The following is a 19,240-nucleotide window of genomic DNA, read 5'->3' as shown; positions in this document are numbered from 1 at the left end:
GAATTTCATTCAAGACTCAAATCAGAAAAGGCAAAATCAGAAAAAGTCTATACACCAGTTTAACCGACGACTCAAATTTTCTATACGTCGGTTAAACGCAGTTAGCAGAGTCTGGACAAGTACTTACACCAGTTTAACCGACGATATTTGAAATCAACGTCGGTGCAGTTGTCCAGAATGTTGGTTTTCCAGGGTGTTTCAAGGTTATATTCACCGGTTAAACAGACGATATTTGAAATTAACGTCGGTGCAATTGTCCAGAGAGTTGGTTTTTCCAGGGATTTCTAAGGTTACACTCACCGGTTAAACCGACGATGGATTTGAGTTAGTGTCGGTGCATTTGTCCAGAGAGTAGGTTTTTCAGTTGATCAGTGGACAACTACACTCACCGGTTAAACCGATGATACATCGGTTAAATTGCCTGAGTTGTAACGGCTAGTTTTCCAAGTGGGCAGTTTACATTCATCGGTTAAACCGACGATGACTTTTGGAGGACTGTCGGATTAACCGGCGTTGCGTACTTTTCTGGCAGCTTTTCTCCAACGGCTCTATTCGTGTGAGCTGCCTACATATACCCCTCCAATGGGTCATTTTGAAGTCTCTTGACACCAGGCAACATTCATACACTCATACTATTGTTGAGAGCCACCTTGAGCTTCATATTCCACACATTTGTTCATTCAATCATTCAAGAAGCAAGACTAAGGACTTGAGTAGAGATAAGCTTGTGTGCATCCATTCTTGGTGATCGGTTCTTGTTCAAGTGAAGGCCTTAGCTTGTTACTCTTGGTGATTGGCAGCACCTAGGCGATCTTGGTGATTGAGGTGTTTCTTCCGGAGCTTGCCAAGTTAATTGTGGGAGCCCGAAGAAGTTTGTACGTGGCTTGAGCTCCACCACGCCGGGATGGTGAACGGAGACTCTTAGTGAGCGCCCTCGTCTCGATGACATGGGAGGTGACAAGACTCTTAGTGAGTGTCACAACATGGATTAGGGGTGTGTGCCAACACATCGACACCACAGGAAAAAATCCGGTTGTCTCTTGCCCACTCTTTACTTTCAAGCACTTACTTTCATGCAATTATTCATGTGCTTGACCTTAGAGATCATAACTTAGCTCTACCTTACTTAGTTTCATATCTTGTTGTTTTCTTTATAGCTTGTGTAGTTTGCTTAGTTAGCCGGTTGGTGAATTGAGCCTTACTATTATTGCATAGGTTAAGGTTGGTTAATTTTGTTTTAGAATTTTGAAAAGGGCCCAATTCACCCCCCCCCCCCTCTTGGTCCATCGATCCTTACACACATTCATGAACAAAATTTAAAAAATTTGTAGACTCTTTATGAGGACGCCAAACAAATTAAATGGCTCATTGTCTCTTGAGACGCCAAACAAAATTGTGCAATTATCAAATAAAAAAGTCATCATCTTGGCCTTGTACCGCAGAAGCAACTGGTGCAACAACTCCATCATCAATGTATGTGTCATCTTCATCATCAACATCAAAGACCGCATCGTCTGGTTCATCAACTGCTTGGGCCTGCACCTTAGTAATAACTGAGACATCCCCGGTTGTGCCTTCCTTGTCTGATCTTGTCCAATTCGTCAAATCCTGCTGTCCACCGAGTAAATTAATGCCTTCGATACCCACATAAATTGAGTCCTCAAGTTCTAATTCAGGCATGGCAAACAAGTCCCTTGGTTTCAATGCAATAACACTGTTCCAACCAGGTTTGTTTACCAGATTCACATAAAACACCAGTTCTGTCTGTGCCGCTAGAATATAGGGTTCATTCTTATACCTGTATCGAGTAGTATCGATATCAATAACCCCAAATTGATCCTTATTGTATCCTCTGCCTCTGTTGGTAGTGGCAGCAGGCACATCAAACCAGTCACACTGGAACAAAATAACTTCTTTTTGTCCAGGAAATTCTAGTGAGATCATTCTTTTAATCACCCCATACCAGTTCATGTTGCCACTAGTACCGTCGCCCTTTACAAGCACACCACTATTTTGTGTTACGAGGCTTTTCTCAATGTCAGCGGTTCGAAACAACCAATTATTGATATGACATCTATGCAATGTACGAGCTCGACTGTCTGGTCTTTGAGCAAGTGCAAACATCTCTGAACTTACTTCCCCTTTCGCATATAGATCTCTGATCTTGCCTTCGAACCATCTTACAAATTGATCCTCGTGCCGCTTATTAAGTTTTCGTGATCCATATTTCTTCAGTTCTTCCAAATGCGCACTACATAGAAATGAATATTACTGTTAGTTTAAAATATAAAATTTAAAAGTAATGATGTTGAGTAACGTATCTTACTCAATCCATGGTCTAGCTTCATCACAATTTGAAATTATGTAGTGCGTCATCTTCAGCATCTCATTTGCTTCAATGATCTCGATAGTCTGTCCTCTCCTCTTGTAATCCATTTCAGCAAATATGCTCAGACCAGATGGTGGCTCATTCACAGCAATTATTTCATGTCGATCAACACGATTCAGTTTGGTGTCCACATCCAAGAATTTTGAGCAGAATGTAAGGCACTCCTCGAGTATGTATCCCTCGGCTATTGAACCTTCAGGGTATGCCTTGTTCCTCATATATCCTTTCGCAGTACGTAGGTACCGCTCCACTGGATACATCCATCTGTAACACACGGGCCCGCCAAGTTTAGCTTCTTTAGCTAGATGAACAAGCAAATACATCATGATATCAAAAAATAAAGGTGGGAATAGCATCTCAAGTCGACAAACAGCCTCCCTAATTGAATTGCTAAGTCTGTTCAAGTCTGCTTCCACCAGCTCCTTGGAACATAGTGCATCGAAGAAATTACTAAGCTGAATCAATGCGATGACAACAGCTTCTGGAAAAATCCTACGCACCACTAAGGGTAATAGTTTCTGTAGAATTAGATGGTAATCATGAGTTTTCAAGCCAGACACCTTACATGACTTTACGTCAACACATCTTCTTATATTGAAGGAAACCCCATCAGGCATCTTCACTCCATATAGAAATGCACACAAACTTTCCTTGTCCTCCTTATCTAACTTGTACAAGGATGGTGGCAAGGTATACTCATCATTATTAATCACAGGATGCTGATCTGGTCGTATCTGTAGATGCTCCATGTCAAGCCGGGCCTTCTCCCCGTCCTTACATTTACCTTCCAATTCAAGCAGAGTGCCTAATATGCTCTCGCATATATTTTTCTCAATGTGCATGACGTCCAAATTATGCCTGATGAGCAAAGAAGACCAGTAAGGGAGCTCAAAAAAATACTCTTCTTCCTCCAGTTGTGCCATCTTTTATCTTCATCGCTCTTCCTTTTTTTTATGCTGTCGTATTTCCAAATTTCACTTGTTCAAAACTTTCAAACTACTCAAATACCTGTGCACCGGTCAGTGGTACTGGTGCCTCCCTGGTTTCGACCTTGTTGTTGAAGCTGACCTTGTTGTTGCGCCATGGATGGTCCGGGGGCAAGAAACGTCGATGTCCCATGTAGCAGTGCTTCCTCCCATGTTTCAACCACAAATACTCAGTATCTTTGTGGCAGTATGGACATGCAAACTTTCCTTTCGTGCTCCAACCAGAAAGCATAGCATAAGCTAGGAAGTCATTAATTGTCCAAAGAAGAAGAGCATGCAATTTAAAATTCTTCCTAGTCCCTGCATCCCATGTTGTAACACCCTTTTCCCAAAGCTCCTTGAGCTTCAATATAAGGGGCCTCAAATATACATCAATATCCATTCCAGGAGATTTTGGACCAGGTATCAACATTGACAACAACCAGTTAGATTGTTTCTGACACAACCATGGAGGCAAATTGTAAGGTATTAGGATAACAGGCCATATGGAGTATGTAACATTTTGCATCCCAAAGGGATTGAAGCCATCAGAAGCAAGACCCAGCTAAATATTACGACCTTCCTCTGCAAACCAGCTATATTCTTTATCCACATGCTTCCATGCCAATGAGTCAGCAGGGTGACGCATTTTTCCATCGTTGACCAATTCTTTCTTGTGCCACTACAATTCCTTTGATGTGCGCTTCGACATATACATTCTCTTCAGCTGAGGAATAAGAGGAAAGTAGCGTAGGATCTTAACTGGTAACCACTTCTTAACAGTAGTAGCACCACCTGCACTGTCATTATCACAAGTTTTCTCTACAACTCTCCACCTTGACTCCTTACAAATGGGACATGTCTCCAGACTTGCGTATTCCTCAAAAAATAACACACAATCATTCTTACATGCGTGTATCTTGACATAGTCCAAGCCTAGGTCTCGAACCACCCTTTGCACTTTATCCAAGGAGTCAGGAAGACAATGGCCTTCAGGGAGAATCTTTGAAAACAAATTAAGTATGGCCTCCAACGCTGCGTTACTAATTCCATACAAGCACTTTATCTGAAAAAGTTCCACGATAAAAGAGACCTTAGTTGCATTTTTGCATCCTGGATACAATTCCTTCTTTGCTTGCTCTTATAGTTTCAAAAATATCTCTGCATTCTTATTTGGCTCCTCAGCATCTATGATTTGTCCATGTATAGAGCCACTGATAATGTTTCTAATCAGAGTATTAGTGGCAGCACGATCATCACATGCATCTTCTTCGTCATCTTCTCCAAAATAAGGTGATGTATCAGCTGTAGGTTGTGCATCTTCAGGTTCAGCATTATTGAGATCAGGACTGACATCATGATTCACACGACCCTCAGCTGATGAACTAGTTTGGCCTTCGATTTCATTATTGATGAAACAATCAGCAAACCCTCTATTCACTAAATGAATTTGAATCTCAAACAAGTTATGTCTGATCATGCATTGACATGAAGTACATGGGCACACAATAGATGCAAGACCTCGCGATGATGTGCCAAAGGTTTGAATAAAAGATCGGAAATTTCTCTTCCACACCTCTAAATGTCGAGGCAAGCACATCCAACTCCTATCTTCGTGTGATGCCATTAATCTGCATGCATGTTTGAAACGACCTAGAGATCATGATCTAGAAATATGCATATATATGCAGGGGAGATATATACGAGATCAAGACAACCGTACCGGTGGCACCGCAGATGTTGATTGATGTCGTGGGTATACGCCTTCCGATCCAGATGGAGATCTAGATGTCGTGGAGGACCTGCGCTGCCCCCCGATGAGTCTATGCAATTATATATGACATCTATATGCAATTGTATCAGACTTGGAATTCGATCGGGTCTCGATCAAGGATGAATCCCGATCTGATCGTTGCTCTCCTGTAGGAACAAAAAGCGTGGCGATAGACAAATTTAAGTGCAACCAAGGAATACCTCGTGGCAATAAGTCTGATATAATTGCAACGACTACGACAGCTAGTGCAACCACAAAATTTCGTGGCAATACGTACATGATATTGCATCTTGAGGCAAGAAAAGCAATAACCCACCATGTATTGCAACAACGCACCAAGAAATTTGCAACCCAAATCAGACGTTGCTATATTGCCGTTCAGAAGCAACCAACGCTAGTATGGTTGCCATAGCACCTTTCTATTGCAACACACGACATGCTAATGCAACTCAGAAAAGATGTAGCAGAATTTCCAACCAATTGCAACACAAAATCTAAAAATGTTTGCATTAGCGTCACCCTGTTGCAACACAAAAAAATAAATATCGCAACACAATTTATGTGTAGTAATAGACACGCATATTACAACTGAATCACTATATCGGTGCCATAGAACCCCTTATTGCATCCAAATTAGTGGTGATGTCTAAATATTTCGTGGCTATAGGGGTAAAACCACGTAGTGCAAACTATATATCCAATACTTGGAATCTGAATAATCCTGATGGAAGATGGACCGTACCTCTTCCCAATCACACGCATGATGCCCTGACCGTGAGTTGCTAAAGCAACTAGATTATACCCCCCCCCCCCCCAATTATTTGGACTGCTTAATCACTTGGGAAAAGGGAAGCAGAGCCGGTGGCAGTCGGAAAAGGAGCTCTAGCTAGAGCAGAGACAAGAAGCGTCAAGTCGTCAACGCTATAGCAGAGACAGGCCTGTTGGCCGGAACGGCACCTCTCGCTGCTACTGTGGTCAGGCTTAGACAGAATGCACACGAACACGATGAACACTAGCAATTTTGGTGCTGCAAATGCATGCGTACTACTCCCTCCATTCAGTTTTGATAGATATACTATTATCAAAATGAAGAAATTCAAATTTAATTTATGTATTTAACCTCCACATCAGAGTTTCCTCAATGCAATAACTCATTCGGCTTCACACTACTACAATAGCACCCAGCAAAAATGGGCAAAATAGCACTACAAAAACGGACACCATGGCCATTGTTACGTTAACGTCATTGCATGCTCCACCACAACAATAGCGGTCATAGCTAGCCAGTTATTGTAGTGTCTATTTGTATTAACGAGCATCATGACATTATGATGACCGTTATTGAAAATACACACTACAATGATGGCCACAGTGACATCATCCAGCCTGTTTTTGAAAATGGATACTGCAATAACGGCAACGATGACATCAGCATGCCCGTTATTGCAATGATTTTTTGATAAAATAAAAAATGCTCCTGTTACTAATAGTTTGCTCCACTGTAAAATTACAGGTAACAGAAGCTTAACAGCACCATAAAGTATTACAACATCACAATGAACACAAATTGATAATACCACTACAATTTCAATATTTTCTTAAAACATAAAAAAATTCGTCGGCCCCACCAGTCCGTCGCCGCTGCCGCCACAAGCTCCCGCCACCGCTGGAGAGCGGGCCCAAGGTGGCCGGTGGTATGGAGAGGGCGCACAGCGAGCTCCGCCTTGGGGGCCTCGGCCACCCCCTGCTCGACTGCGTCGCTGCCGCTCGCCAGTGGAGCTCTGAGCAGGCCGGCCGAGCTGGCTCCACGCCTGCCGCGCCATCCCAACCCCCGGCCAGTGAGCGGGGATGGAGCAGAGGGAGGGGGGACGGGCACCGCCGTCCGCTCGAGGCGCCGTCGCGAGGCCCGCCGCCGGACCCGCAAGGAGGCACAGCGGAGGGAGCAGGGCGCCGCGCAGGCCGCCCTGCCGTGTGCTCGAGCCGTTGCAGCCAGTCCATGGCCCGTGCTCGAGCTGCCGCCGCCGGACCTCCATGAACCATGCTCGAGCCGCCGCCGCCGCCGAACATAGAGAGGCCCCAGTGAGGGACGAAGAGGGAGGACGGATCTGGCACGGGCGCAGTTCCACGCAAGCAATGCGGCCATGGCCCTAGCGCTGGACCTCTGCCCGCCACGGGCCCCCTGCTCCGCCACCGAGGCCGGCGAGCGTGATGAGCTGGAGCTCCGGCGTCGAGGTCTGCGTGTGTGAGCTCCAGCAAGAGGAGGCCGCTCGCAAGCAAGTCATGATGCGGCTGCCGCCCACGCCCACAAGCATCGCCGTGGAGGAGGCCGAGAAGGAGAGAATGAGAGAGATGAGAGGAGGCCGGCAGCTTTGCGGGAGGGAGAGGGGATGGATCCGGCTCGTAATATTTGGACCAATGGGAGAGCTCCATCTTGAAGCCATGGATCGATGACGTGGCAAGTATGTTTCTTTAATTGCATTCCAATGCATTTTAATACAGTCAAATAAGTTCAAATAAAAAAGTTGTAAACTACAAAGTTTAGATCTCGTCGAGCTCTACAACTATGATATATAACTTATTTACATCTAAAGTCAGTTGAAAATTTTAAAAATTTAAAATTTAGAATCGGAAAGCTTATAATGATATTTTGAAGTAGAAAACAATGTCAAATAAAAAAGTATGCGAAAAATATATATGTTTGAAATTTTATTTAGGAATCAAAAGATAAAATTCGGTGGGGTGACGTCTCACCCGACGTTGTATTTTCAATTTTTGTTTCTTTTTTTTGGCAAAAATAGAGTTGCCACGTGGATCCCATATTATTTTTAGCAACAGCCGTTGATGATATCATCCGTGGCTGTTATTGCAGTGGGTATTTTTAATAACAACTGGTGATGACATCATCTCTGACTGTTATTGCAATGGGTATTTCTAATAACGGCGTGTACACTCGTTAATTGTATCACTTGTAGGACTTGACTAATTTATGGCCGGCCGCACGACCCGTCTCTTTTTAAAAAGGGGATTACTAGCTTTCCTTATTTGACAAAAAAAGCTGCTAGATCAGGTTGACACCGGTCGCAGACAATTTTTCCACCAAAAAATCAGATCCATACCACTGTGGCACCACCCCCTCCTAATTTGCTTTGCTTCTAGATGTTTCAACAGGTGAAAGAATAGCAAGTGCAGTTAGTATCAGGAAACATGAATAGTGAAAGAATAGCAAGTGCAGTTAGTATCAGGAGTAAAACATCACTGAGATTGAATACTTCTGGAAACAAACATTGCTTGATCTTTTTCAAAAAAAGAATAGAAGAATTGCTTAGATAAATGCTTACTTGCATAATGAAATTAGAAGAATTGCCTAGATAAATTGCTTGCCAAGCTCTATGGATGGAAATTGCACCCGCTGATGCGGGCACCTGCGGATTTTGGATCCAATGGGTGCGGGTGCGGATGCAAATTTTGACCCACAGGTGCACCCACACCCGCACCCGAAATGTGCGGGTGCGGGTTTAGGATTTCACCTACGGGTGAACCCGCACCCGCACCATATCTATAAACCCAGCCCAATTCAACATTATTTATCTTATAAATACATGGAAACCCTGGCTCATTCTAATTGTTGTGCTGCTGGATTATGATTTGTCGCAGCGGAGACTTTCAAACTTATGGATTACTGCTTTGTTGCTAGCTGAAATCAGCTTCTTGTCTGTTTAAATTATGAATCTGTCTATTTTTATAGTATATCTTGCCAAATCCGCTGGCACCCGAAACCCGCACAAAACCCGGTGGGTGCGGGTGCGGGTGCAAAAATCCACCCGCGGGTTTGTCGCGGGCGGGTTTTTCCTGGCCCCGCGGGTTTCGCTGCGGGTGGGTTTTCGCCGCACCCACACCCGAATCCGCGGTTGCCATCCCTACCTAGCTCACTGATTAAAATACCATTTAACAAAACAAGACCTCCAGATAAACAGGTTCATATATAGAGTCAGGCAATTAGAAGGTAAGACTGAGAAAATGACTTATCGGAACGATGTATTACCTTCAACATATGCATGGGGCGCTATACACCTCCATCTTGACCACTAAGCTGCAGGTCCCCTTGACAGGTTCAACAGCTAGAGTTTTTCTAAACCACACTACTGTTTGCCCAATGTCTGTCAAATGGCTCAAATAACATACAAAAAACAAAAGTCAACAACACATGGACCAGGGATAGCAAATTAAAGTTCCATATACTATAAAAATCATCAAGTCAGTTTGAATTGTTTTTAACAGATACTACAGAGAGGGACAAGAAAAGGCACAAGATTTGCACCTTTCGGGAGCCCATCGCTTCTTGTCCTCCCTAGCTATGTCCTCAAGGGTGCAATTGTACCAGCATTCTCCCACCAGTGGTGAATCGCAATCATGAGGATCACATATAGGTGTTTCCTGATGCTCATGGTAAAGGAGGCTCGGCGAGCTACCAAATAGAAACATCAAATTTAAAGGTACGGTTTATAAAGAGCTACTAACGCAATTCTTGTGAAATTATATTTTTCTGGCTAGGTAGAGCAATATTATTGCTTACTGGAACTAATATTATTGCCTCTATCGAATATTAAAAATGCTTATAATATTCTTGAGAACTAACATTAAAATGCTTATATGATATTGTAAAAGAATATCACTAACCCAATTAAAATGCTTATGAGTTTTACCAAAATGCTAGTTGATTTAGTATAAGTTGCCTAAAAAATTATATTACAAAGTAGTAAGTAGTACAACTCTTTTACAAAGTAGTAAGTAGTACAACTGTGAACAGAAACAAATATAAGTTAGTGAAGAACCTTAATGTTGCGTCTGTGTACAATGCCATTGCAAATAGCTCTGCTTATGCTTGCAGGTTGCAGTTCGCTGCTGGACAGCTGCTTGTGCTTGCTATTGGGTGACAGATTCAGAGCCATGGTTGTGCCCCCTCCCCCCCCCAGTGTAGCCTTGATGACCCCCCCCCCCCCCCCCCCGCGCGCAGATCCATAGCCTTGATAGGATCCAACTTAGCGAGGCTGCGGAGGTGCTTGATGGAGAGCTCCTCGACATGGAGGTAGTCGTGGAGGACACCTTTGATTCCCTTGGCCTCAAAGTAGCAGGAGCCTACGGCGAGATAAAATCAGAAAGAAGAAGATGGCAAATCATTAGAAAAAATGATAAATCAAACCTAAAATGTAGAATTTCAGGAATGGAAAATTCATATGTTACACACAAGAAGATGGATCATCAAAAAGTACTTCTATCTAAGCCTCTTCCACATGATCATTTTTTTCTAGACAAATCCATGAATTCTAGTGCTAGGAAATTCTGATTCAAGCTCAAGCAGTCAATAATCATAATAAGGTCCCAACAAAAGTGGCCAACTATATCACTAAAATGTATCGGAGAAATGAAGTGCCCCATAGTGGCACGCGTAGTGGCACTAAATTGCTTGTAAATTCAATATAAAATTGCTTGAAAAGATCAATATAAAATGCTTAGCATGAATACCCAAAATTGCTCAGAAAAAATGACGAAAAATGCATGTTGGTGCTGGTGCGCCAGATCCAGTGAGGAGGAGGGTGGGGCTTCGGAGCGTGGAAGCCTTGTTGGCCTCAACATTGTCGAGCTCGCTAAAGTCTGGAGAGCCTAACCCGCAACCTACCCTAGCTCCAAATCTCCAAACCCTAACCCGTCCATGCCTCAATCAGGGGAAACGAAGGGGGGGGGACCATTAACTAGCGGTGATAACCATGAGGCGAAAAACTGCCCTTGCGCAATGCCGCATCGTTGTTCCCCGCTGCAGCCCCGCAAATCCTTCGGCCGCTCCTCACCCCACTTGAAGTCGCATTTGAGCCATCGTTCCTCATCTCGACCACCGCCTCATCCTTGACGCGTCGCACAACCGTGTACGTGCACATGTGCCCACACGCCGTTGCACTGGGAGATCCTCGACGCGCCACGCTGTCGTGTCCTCCCGCGCGTGCCTGCGTGCTACCGCAGAGGGAGGAAGCTGGGGGATGAGGGTAGGAGGGGAGGAGAAGGCTACAGTGGGGTGGGGAGAGAAGGGGAGGACGCAGTGGCGGAGAGGAGTGGAGAAGGCGGTGCGCAGGGATCAAAGTTTGAGGCGGCGCAAGCTTGGGCTGAGGCGGTCGGTGATGAGCGCAAGGGCCGGGTCGCCAACGCGCGCTCCTCCCACTGACGACCTCAGCGACGGAGGCGAGAAACTATAGTGTCGTCGCGGCGAGACCCCACAAACGGGCCGACAGCGGTGGCAGGGGCCTGCAGCAGCGCAAGCGTGGAGGGAAACAGGCCCTTGAGGGCGGGGCGGTGGATCTGCCGAGGAAGGGGGCAGGGGAATGGGGGAGGCGTGGGTGGGTGGGCGTGGAGGGGAACGGGGATCAATCCAATTAAACTAAATTCTTTGTTGGATCCTGGACAGGCCCAGTCGGCCGTTCCAATCGGTAAGAATACGACCCGTTGTAGAGAAGTCATTACCTTACTTGTAATGGGCATCAACAAAACTCGTTACTAAACAATGGTAATTATCTTTGTTATTGCCTTTTACAAATGTCATGGGACTAAGATAGAATTCACCCTCTATTTCGAAATCATCAGGTCCTCAAGTACATTATCCATTCCCGCTCGTCTTGCCCTAGCTCCCTCCTCTACCACCAGTGGCGCTTAGATCCGCATGACGGTGTCATTCGGCTATGCATGATGGTGGAGTGAGAAATATATGATGCGGGAGTACTGTGGCAACATAGTAGCCATCTTTGTTTTCGTTTTTCCCCTTGCTGTTGCTTGTGTTCGTAGGTTTTGCAGTTGGATATCGTTGTTGCTCGACCCCTTGGGTCTTGTTCTTATTTGCCCAGTCTAGACTTTCTTCTTTTTAGTTTACTTCCTCAGCTCTCTTGCTCGGTTTCTTCAGAAAAAAAAATACCCCACACTTCTCTTGTTTCCTTTTAATATATAATCAGTAGGGGCCTACCCCTCATGTTTCAAAATACCCAATACTATCTGATTCTAAATCCTGGTGTAAAATGTACCTCTTCCCAATTGCACCACAACGATGCCCTGACGGTTACTAGTTGAAGCCACTAGATTAGCCCATTATTTTGACTGCTTATCCATTTGGAAAAGGGCCGGGAAAGCAGTGCCACCAGCCGCCGGAAAGGACCCTGCAGGCTGCAGCAATGGAGACAGGTAGCGGCAACGCTGTGCCTCACCGTACCGACAGGGATGGAGGCCCGACGGGAGGCCGACAGCAACAGCCTCTCGCACTCTTCGCCGGGACCATCCATCCGTGCCCCGAAGCGCACGGCGAGCAGCGATGTGCCCCGAAGCCGAAAAGTCGATTTTGTTCCCGGCAACCGCGAGTGCTTCAATCCTGTCCGCAAATGCTGTACCGAGATCTGTGCATCCTTATCCTATATGACTATATTCCTTTGTATTCTATTTTTTTCACTCACATATTTCTTCTATACACAGAGTGAAGGACAGCATAGATCCGAGAGAAAGCCTGTCCGTTCCTGCCAGCCCCTCTGCACTTTTTACTGTTAACTCTCCACTACTTATTTTTTTTACCATTCTTCACACATCTAGGCAAGACTATTTTGTACTGCAGCTCCTGCCAACAATAATATTTAATTGTTTTATTATTTTTCTTGGACTGTAGTTCCTGCCAGCGATAATATTTTGATGATATTGGGATAAGCATGTACCGGTTGATACATACTGGTACCTTAACATCAATGAATTCATGTTCTAGCAGGTACTAGACTATACTAGTATCATGTGAATAAGAACTCATTTGTAGTGCTATATATAAAAAACATCGATGAATTAACTATCCGTTGTGCAGATTCTTTAGAGCATGTATACAGGCTATTTATTTATGTACCATGATGTATATGCAGCATATTATTCAATTAACCTAGTACCACCAGCACCCGAGCCTAAGCACATTGATTTTTTAGGGATGATAAAGAAACGAAATAGCCAGGATTTTCTGAAACATGGTCAAAGAATATCAAAGTGCCACACAAGAAATATTTTTAAAACTCAAGAAATATTTTTATAACTCAAGAGTAAAGATAAATATAGAAAAAACTCAGTACATGTGTACCACTTTATTTAAACATAAATATTAGCATGTACTACTACATCAATGCATGTAGCAATAAGCACAAACATTCTGAGACCTAAAAATGGGAACTTGAAAACAGGCAGGATGTATTTACACATCAGAAGTTTTTGAAACAAGTATTCAGGAGTGAAATGAAGCAAATGCAGATACAGTAACCTGCAATCTACAATCTAGTGTAGTTTGACTATGTTCACCATCCAAATAAAAACCGAATTGGCATTTGGTCAGTCACTACTCACTACTGAAGTCTGTAAATGCAGGCCCATTGAGCACATTTGAAGCAATCCCATTAAACAGAGTCTAATTCACATGCTAAGAAAATGGAACCCATGCTTCTAAAGAGAATCATAACAAAGAAGCAGAAGGCACTCATATTCAGTCACGAAGCCAAGCCCTGATAGTTTGGATGCCTCTAGTCCAGCAGTACATCCTGGCACCACATCGACATTTGCTATTCAGATAGCATACCCAGGTTGTACTGCCTTGTCCCTCATAGCACACCTAAGAAGCGATATAAACGTTGAATTAGCAAAAACAACAATAAAAATTCATCTCAAAAGAGCAGATTAACCAGTTAAACAATGGCATGCCTTAATCATAGTACCACGTCAGTTAAGAATGCAACAAACCCATATGAGAATCATATGTTTAGTCTTTCAAAGAAGATAATACACCGCTAAATTCAATTTTTTTCTATGCAATTGATTGAATCGGTTAACCTTCAACACAAATAACTCATTTTCAAAGATAGATAGAGTCAATCTACACTTGGGAGCTTGGTCACACCCTGAGCATCGGCTATAAATCATGCATGATAAGCCCTGCTAGCCAACCATGGACTTTGCACATACCTGGCTCCCTCCACAACCTATGCCGCAGGCACTACGAAGCAAGAAAGGCTTGCCTCAGCCACGGGCTTTCTAAGCCTAAATCCACATGATTTGTAACACGGTAACACCTCCTTGCTCATATACAACAATCTACATGCTACTGCCATCAGATATAAGGTTTCAGCACTACTATCTAATTTATGATGCACTTGCTTTTAGATTGGATTCACATGAAAAGAAATCAAAATGGAGAAAATCATCATCTACCAGACTCATCTAATTGCATATGATACTGTTTATCACATATTGTTGTAGAATCAAGGCCCTGATTTATGCAATAAAGAAGTTATAGCCTTATTGAGCAATACAAAATTCTCAGCAACTAAAATCTAGGCATCAGCTAACAAAATCTGACTCATAATTTTAGCACAGCCATAATAATTTTCGAATGACTTTGACAAGCTTTAGAATAATTGCGTACAAACCTGCACAAGGTCTACCTGTCCGCTCCGCTGGCGGCAAGGCAAGGGGGCTACGAGCGTGCGCAAGAGCCAGTCAGCATCGGCGGCCGTGACACTCGCGGCGCCCGTGCCGTCCCGCCGCGACGACTCGCTCGTCGAGAAGCAGGACGGCGTTGCCAGCGCCATCGCGCACAACAAGGAGTCGCTCCACCGAGGTCCGTTGCATCTCTGAAGTCTGAACTGAATTAATGCATGGTGCAACATACAATCGCAGTGTCAATGGACTAATGCACTACTAATGCACCGAGGTGGGTTCGACCCGGCCTAAGAACAAGGCGGAGAGACGAGATGGGAGCGAGAGCCTTACTTGGAGCAGAGCAGGCCTAGCGACTTCTGCTTGCGGCTCTCGGCGTGGTGGCGGCAGACCCGCGCGACGCCGCTCCCGCCCCCGCAGCCGGCGCCGCTGCCGCCAGCATGGGCGCCTGGAGGAGCTGCACAGGCAGAGCCACCGGGGGCGGCTGGGCTGCCACCGCGAGAGGCCTCGCACGCTTGCAAAGGTTGGCGCCGCACTTGACGACCTTGGCGCCGCACCGCCGCTCCAGGCCTCGCACCCCAAGAACACCGCGACGACATGACGCCGCGTGGCCGCCGCTGCCTCCGAAGCCGGTGAAGGCGTCGAGTAGCTCCGCGGTGTCCTCCACGCACTCGTAGATGTCAGCGGCCGTTCCGACGCGGACGGAACGAGGCGCCTCTGCGCGGCGGCGACGAAACTGAGCGCACGCACGAGCCATGCGGCGCTAGTGCTCGGCGCCAGTGGGGGTCGGCGCGGAGCCCGTCCATCTTGGCGGCGAGCCAGCGGTCGTACGCGTACCGGACCGGCGGCCACGGCGCCACCAGATCTGCGAGAATGAGTCCCCGACGGCAGCCTCGAACTGATCCAACTCGGCGACACGAGGAGTTGGAGCGTGTCAGAGGGGAAGGGCGTCACCTCGCCCAGACTGCCGTGTCGCTCCCCGCCCCCATGCGGCCGGGCCACCTGCGCCGCGCGCTGACCGCCGCGTCGACTTCACGCAAGCCTCGGAGCAGGCCACCTCGGGGGCCACCTGCTCTCCGTGATGCCGGGCTACCGCGCCGCACGCCGATAGCTGCGCGCCAGGGAGCTGAGCGCGGATCTCGCCTCACCTTCGCTCCGCCGGCCATGGAAACCACCGGATCCGGCCTCGCCGGCACCAGATCTGGGCCCGGGAAGCAAGCGCCGCCGGCCATGGAACCGCCGGATCACGGCCCGCCGCCGCCGGATCTGGGCTTCGACGGCGCGGGTAGGGGAGAGGATGGAGTCGCCGCCGTCGCTGCTCCGATGAGCAGAGTCGGCGAGGCATCGATGTTGTGATGAAGGTGGTACCGTGGGGGAGGGGACGGTACAGAAGAGTAAAGAGGTCAGAGGTGTGTTCCAAATGATTTTGAAATGGTGAGAGAGGGAGCTGCTTGTTTTATTGCGTACATATATTCGTATACATACAACTGGTATACAGTAAAAAGTACATGACACGACACAAATCAAAATACTCTGCAATTAGTATAGATCTCGAGAACAAACAGTGCTACCATGGATGGACAGGATAACCCCTACCGGGGTACCCCGCAACGCCCTGCATCGAAGATCCGTCACACATCGCCCCTTTTGACCTCGCGCTCGCGGTAGAAAGAACGAACACTGTGACAGGACTGCGATGGACCGGCTGCATTATTGGGGCGACGCCCATGACAGGATATTTCTAGGATAAGCATGATAAGACATTGGCGAAAGTGTTCGACCGGATATGCATTTATCCAGATCACCCAACTACACGCATTATTGCCGAGTGCATACTCTTATAGGTTTTTTTTTACACAAGCAGCACCCTCCAGTAGCACAAAGCGGAAGGACGCTGCGCGGTCACTCATACAGCTCTCTTCAACAGTATAGGTACCACAGGACTGCGCTACATGGACAGGACTCCTCTGCGGTACTGCCCCTACCGCTTACGGTTGGGTCACCGACGTGCGGGCCCGTCAGGTCATCAGAGCTTGCGTTGCCTGTTGTCACTTCAAGTTCAAGGCTTGGGCACGCATGACCTGCTGAGGAGCTAAGGGCACGTTTGGTTGGCTGTTGGGTGGAGCCAGGCTCGCATCTAGCAACCAGACTGAATTGGGACAGGCCCGAGGCATGCAAGGACTCGATGTTTGGTTAACTGGATCGATTTCTACAGAGCGAGTGCAATAGATGTTTGGCTGGCTGCACTAGTACATATTGTTCTAAATTAAGATACAAAAATACATACTGAGATTATATTTATTTTAATTTTAATTTACTATGTAAAACCTATTTTAACACGTTAAGTCTTAATCTATCATAAAATATACTAATATACCTTTAACTATGCTAATCATTTGCTAATCCTATCATTAGTGTCTTAATATGTTGCACCCCGCCGGCCTGGCTCTGGAGAAACGGACTCCATTCTCGTTCCCCGAGAGCCGAGCTCGCTGGCTCTTTTTGCATGCGGAGGGACAGGCTCGTACCTTCAACCAGGCAACCAAACGTCATGTTGTTGCATCCGTGGAGCCTGGGCAAGACATATCCAGGAAACCAAACGCGCCCTAAGCGTACTAGCAGAGCTTACAGAAAACAGCAGCATCTCACACGGGGATTTACAAGAAGATATACGGGGGTAATTTTAACGTATACAAAACACAGAAACCATCTTCAGTTGGCTAGCTGTGCTGATGGTTTCCTTGCGCAGTCGTTCACGGGTCCAGCGAGCTGATCACCACCCTGCCGGCCGAGACACGCAGATCAGATATGATAGTCTCGTACCAAATCCAAGCAAAGATTATTCTTGCGGGTCCTAGCCGTTGTAGGTAGCATCTAGCCATCTACTAAGCACGTTCAGATCTTCAGTGATTTTGAACTTTGGAGGCAAGATGAGGGACGCACCAGTCGTAGACAGTGGGGCTCCTCGGCGTGCCGGGGGCGTCGGCGCCGTCGGCGGCGGCCATCCTGCCTTTCCGGCGCAGCTTCTTCCAGCCCTCTCCCTTGGGCGTCGTCGCTGCACCAGCAGAGGAGATGCCACGCATGCTAGCTCAGTCGTGTGAAACTGTACTTCCATTATCTACAAATTTTCTTTTCGAAAAAAAATTATCTACAAATTTATTTAAGATCCAACGTCTAAGCAGCATAGATCCCGATAGATCTACAAAATCCAGGCGCGATGCATGGAACCGTAAAAAATCAGGGTTTTTTTTCTGTTCTGCTTGTAGTTTTTTTTTTTTGTGCGAGTGCCCCAAGGAAATGAAACACCAAAGAAAGTAGCTTAGCGAAGGGGAAAAGGGTGGTGGCTACTGAGGCCGGTCACCTGCGCCGAAGGGCGAGTCCGGGGCGCCGCTGGCCGGCGACGACGGCGCAGAGCTGGACTCGCTGCGCGGCGACGTGACGACGGACAGCGCCGAGGGGCGGAGCATGCTGATGCTGCGCGTCACGCCGGGTGGCGGCACGGCGACGGCCGCCCCCTCCGCAGGCGGCGGCGCGGCCGCGGCCGCGGACACTGAAGAGGAAGAGGGCGAGAAGGAGGCGTACTTGCGGAGCTTGCCGAGGCCGGAGTCCGGGCGCGGCCCGGCAACCGTGTCGTCCCACAGCTGGTCCAGGAGACCCATGAGCCGGAGTGCAAGTCCTTCCCGCGCGGCCTCTACGTGCGTGCGTTTTGCTTAGTCTCAGGTCATCTTGCTCTGTTCTAGCTCTCTGGTTTCTTGTTTGATGCTGTTCTTGGATGAGAGGGAGAAGAAGAAGGCTCGATCTGGCAGAGTCCTTCCTGCTGCTCTGCTGCTCTCCTTTCTTCTTGGAGGAGCAAGGAGGCAGGGGAGCTTTATATAGAGGGGTTTGGCGGGGGATGGAGAGAAGATTTAGGCGAGATATTTGGGGGCCATGTGTAATTTTGGATACTCTTTATTTTTCTTTCTTGATGAGTCGGTTAAGAGAGATCTTAAGAATTGTAATATTTCTAAAGAGATAGTTTTGGATAGGAGCATTTGGAGACTAGCTATCAATGTGCCTGAGCCTTGAATTTATTTCTTTTGGGTTTCATCTCTAGTCTACCCCAACTTGCTTGGGAAAAAAAGCTATGTTGTTGTTGTTTATTTTTCTTTCTTGTCTACAGCTGGACTCGGCTCAATGTAGTACCAGTATCTGGTTTTGGTCTCCTATACTATTCTCCTTACTAGTGCAGTTGGTGTATGTGTGGAAAATGCACTTACGGCTAACAGTAAATTTCACCAAAACCACAGTGCTACAGTCAAAACTTCGATTCAGAAAATCTAAACTTCCAAGTAGCAATTTCCACAAAACAACGCTTATATTCGCATAACGTTTAATTTAACAAAACGAAACCAGCCGTCTGGCATTCTTCCGATTTACGTCCCCTGGGACCTTCTGCCACCATTTCTTAGACACCTTCAGCTAGACCCATTGCTACCATAGTAACTCTGCATGCATGTCAGGTCGTGAAAGTGTGCAGCAACAGAAACAACCAAACCGGATTTTATTCCCCTGCGCGAGATCCCGCGTGAGCTCCCTTGAAATGTGTGATCCCTACCATGTACTCAGATGCTTTTAGCTCCTCTCTGT

General features: G+C 46.6%; 1 protein-coding gene across 2 annotated transcripts; it reads right to left on the bottom strand.

Moving 5' to 3' along the window:
• Positions 1-16,356: 16,356 nt before the first annotated feature.
• Positions 16,357-18,470, bottom strand: LOC120679666 (dormancy-associated protein homolog 3-like). Of its 2 annotated transcripts, XM_039961320.1 has the most exons (4): positions 17,976-18,468; positions 17,558-17,669; positions 17,221-17,395; positions 16,357-16,706 (listed from the first exon to the last, which is right to left on the bottom strand). In XM_039961320.1, the coding sequence occupies exons 1-3, from the start codon at positions 18,271-18,273 to the stop codon at positions 17,368-17,370; spliced, it is 438 nt and encodes a 145-aa protein (XP_039817254.1). In that variant the 5' UTR covers positions 18,274-18,468; the 3' UTR covers positions 16,357-16,706; positions 17,221-17,367. The 2 variants fall into 2 exon arrangements, with proteins under 2 accessions (XP_039817254.1, XP_039817259.1); XM_039961325.1 differs by lacking the exon at positions 16,357-16,706 and having other exon boundaries at positions 17,222-17,472; positions 17,976-18,470.
• Positions 18,471-19,240: the final 770 nt, after the last annotated feature.

The sequence above is a fragment of the Panicum virgatum genome, chromosome 2K (assembly GCF_016808335.1).
Source record: "Panicum virgatum strain AP13 chromosome 2K, P.virgatum_v5, whole genome shotgun sequence".
NCBI lineage: Eukaryota > Viridiplantae > Streptophyta > Magnoliopsida > Poales > Poaceae > Panicum > Panicum virgatum.
This window is presented reverse-complemented; position numbering and strand designations above follow the sequence as displayed.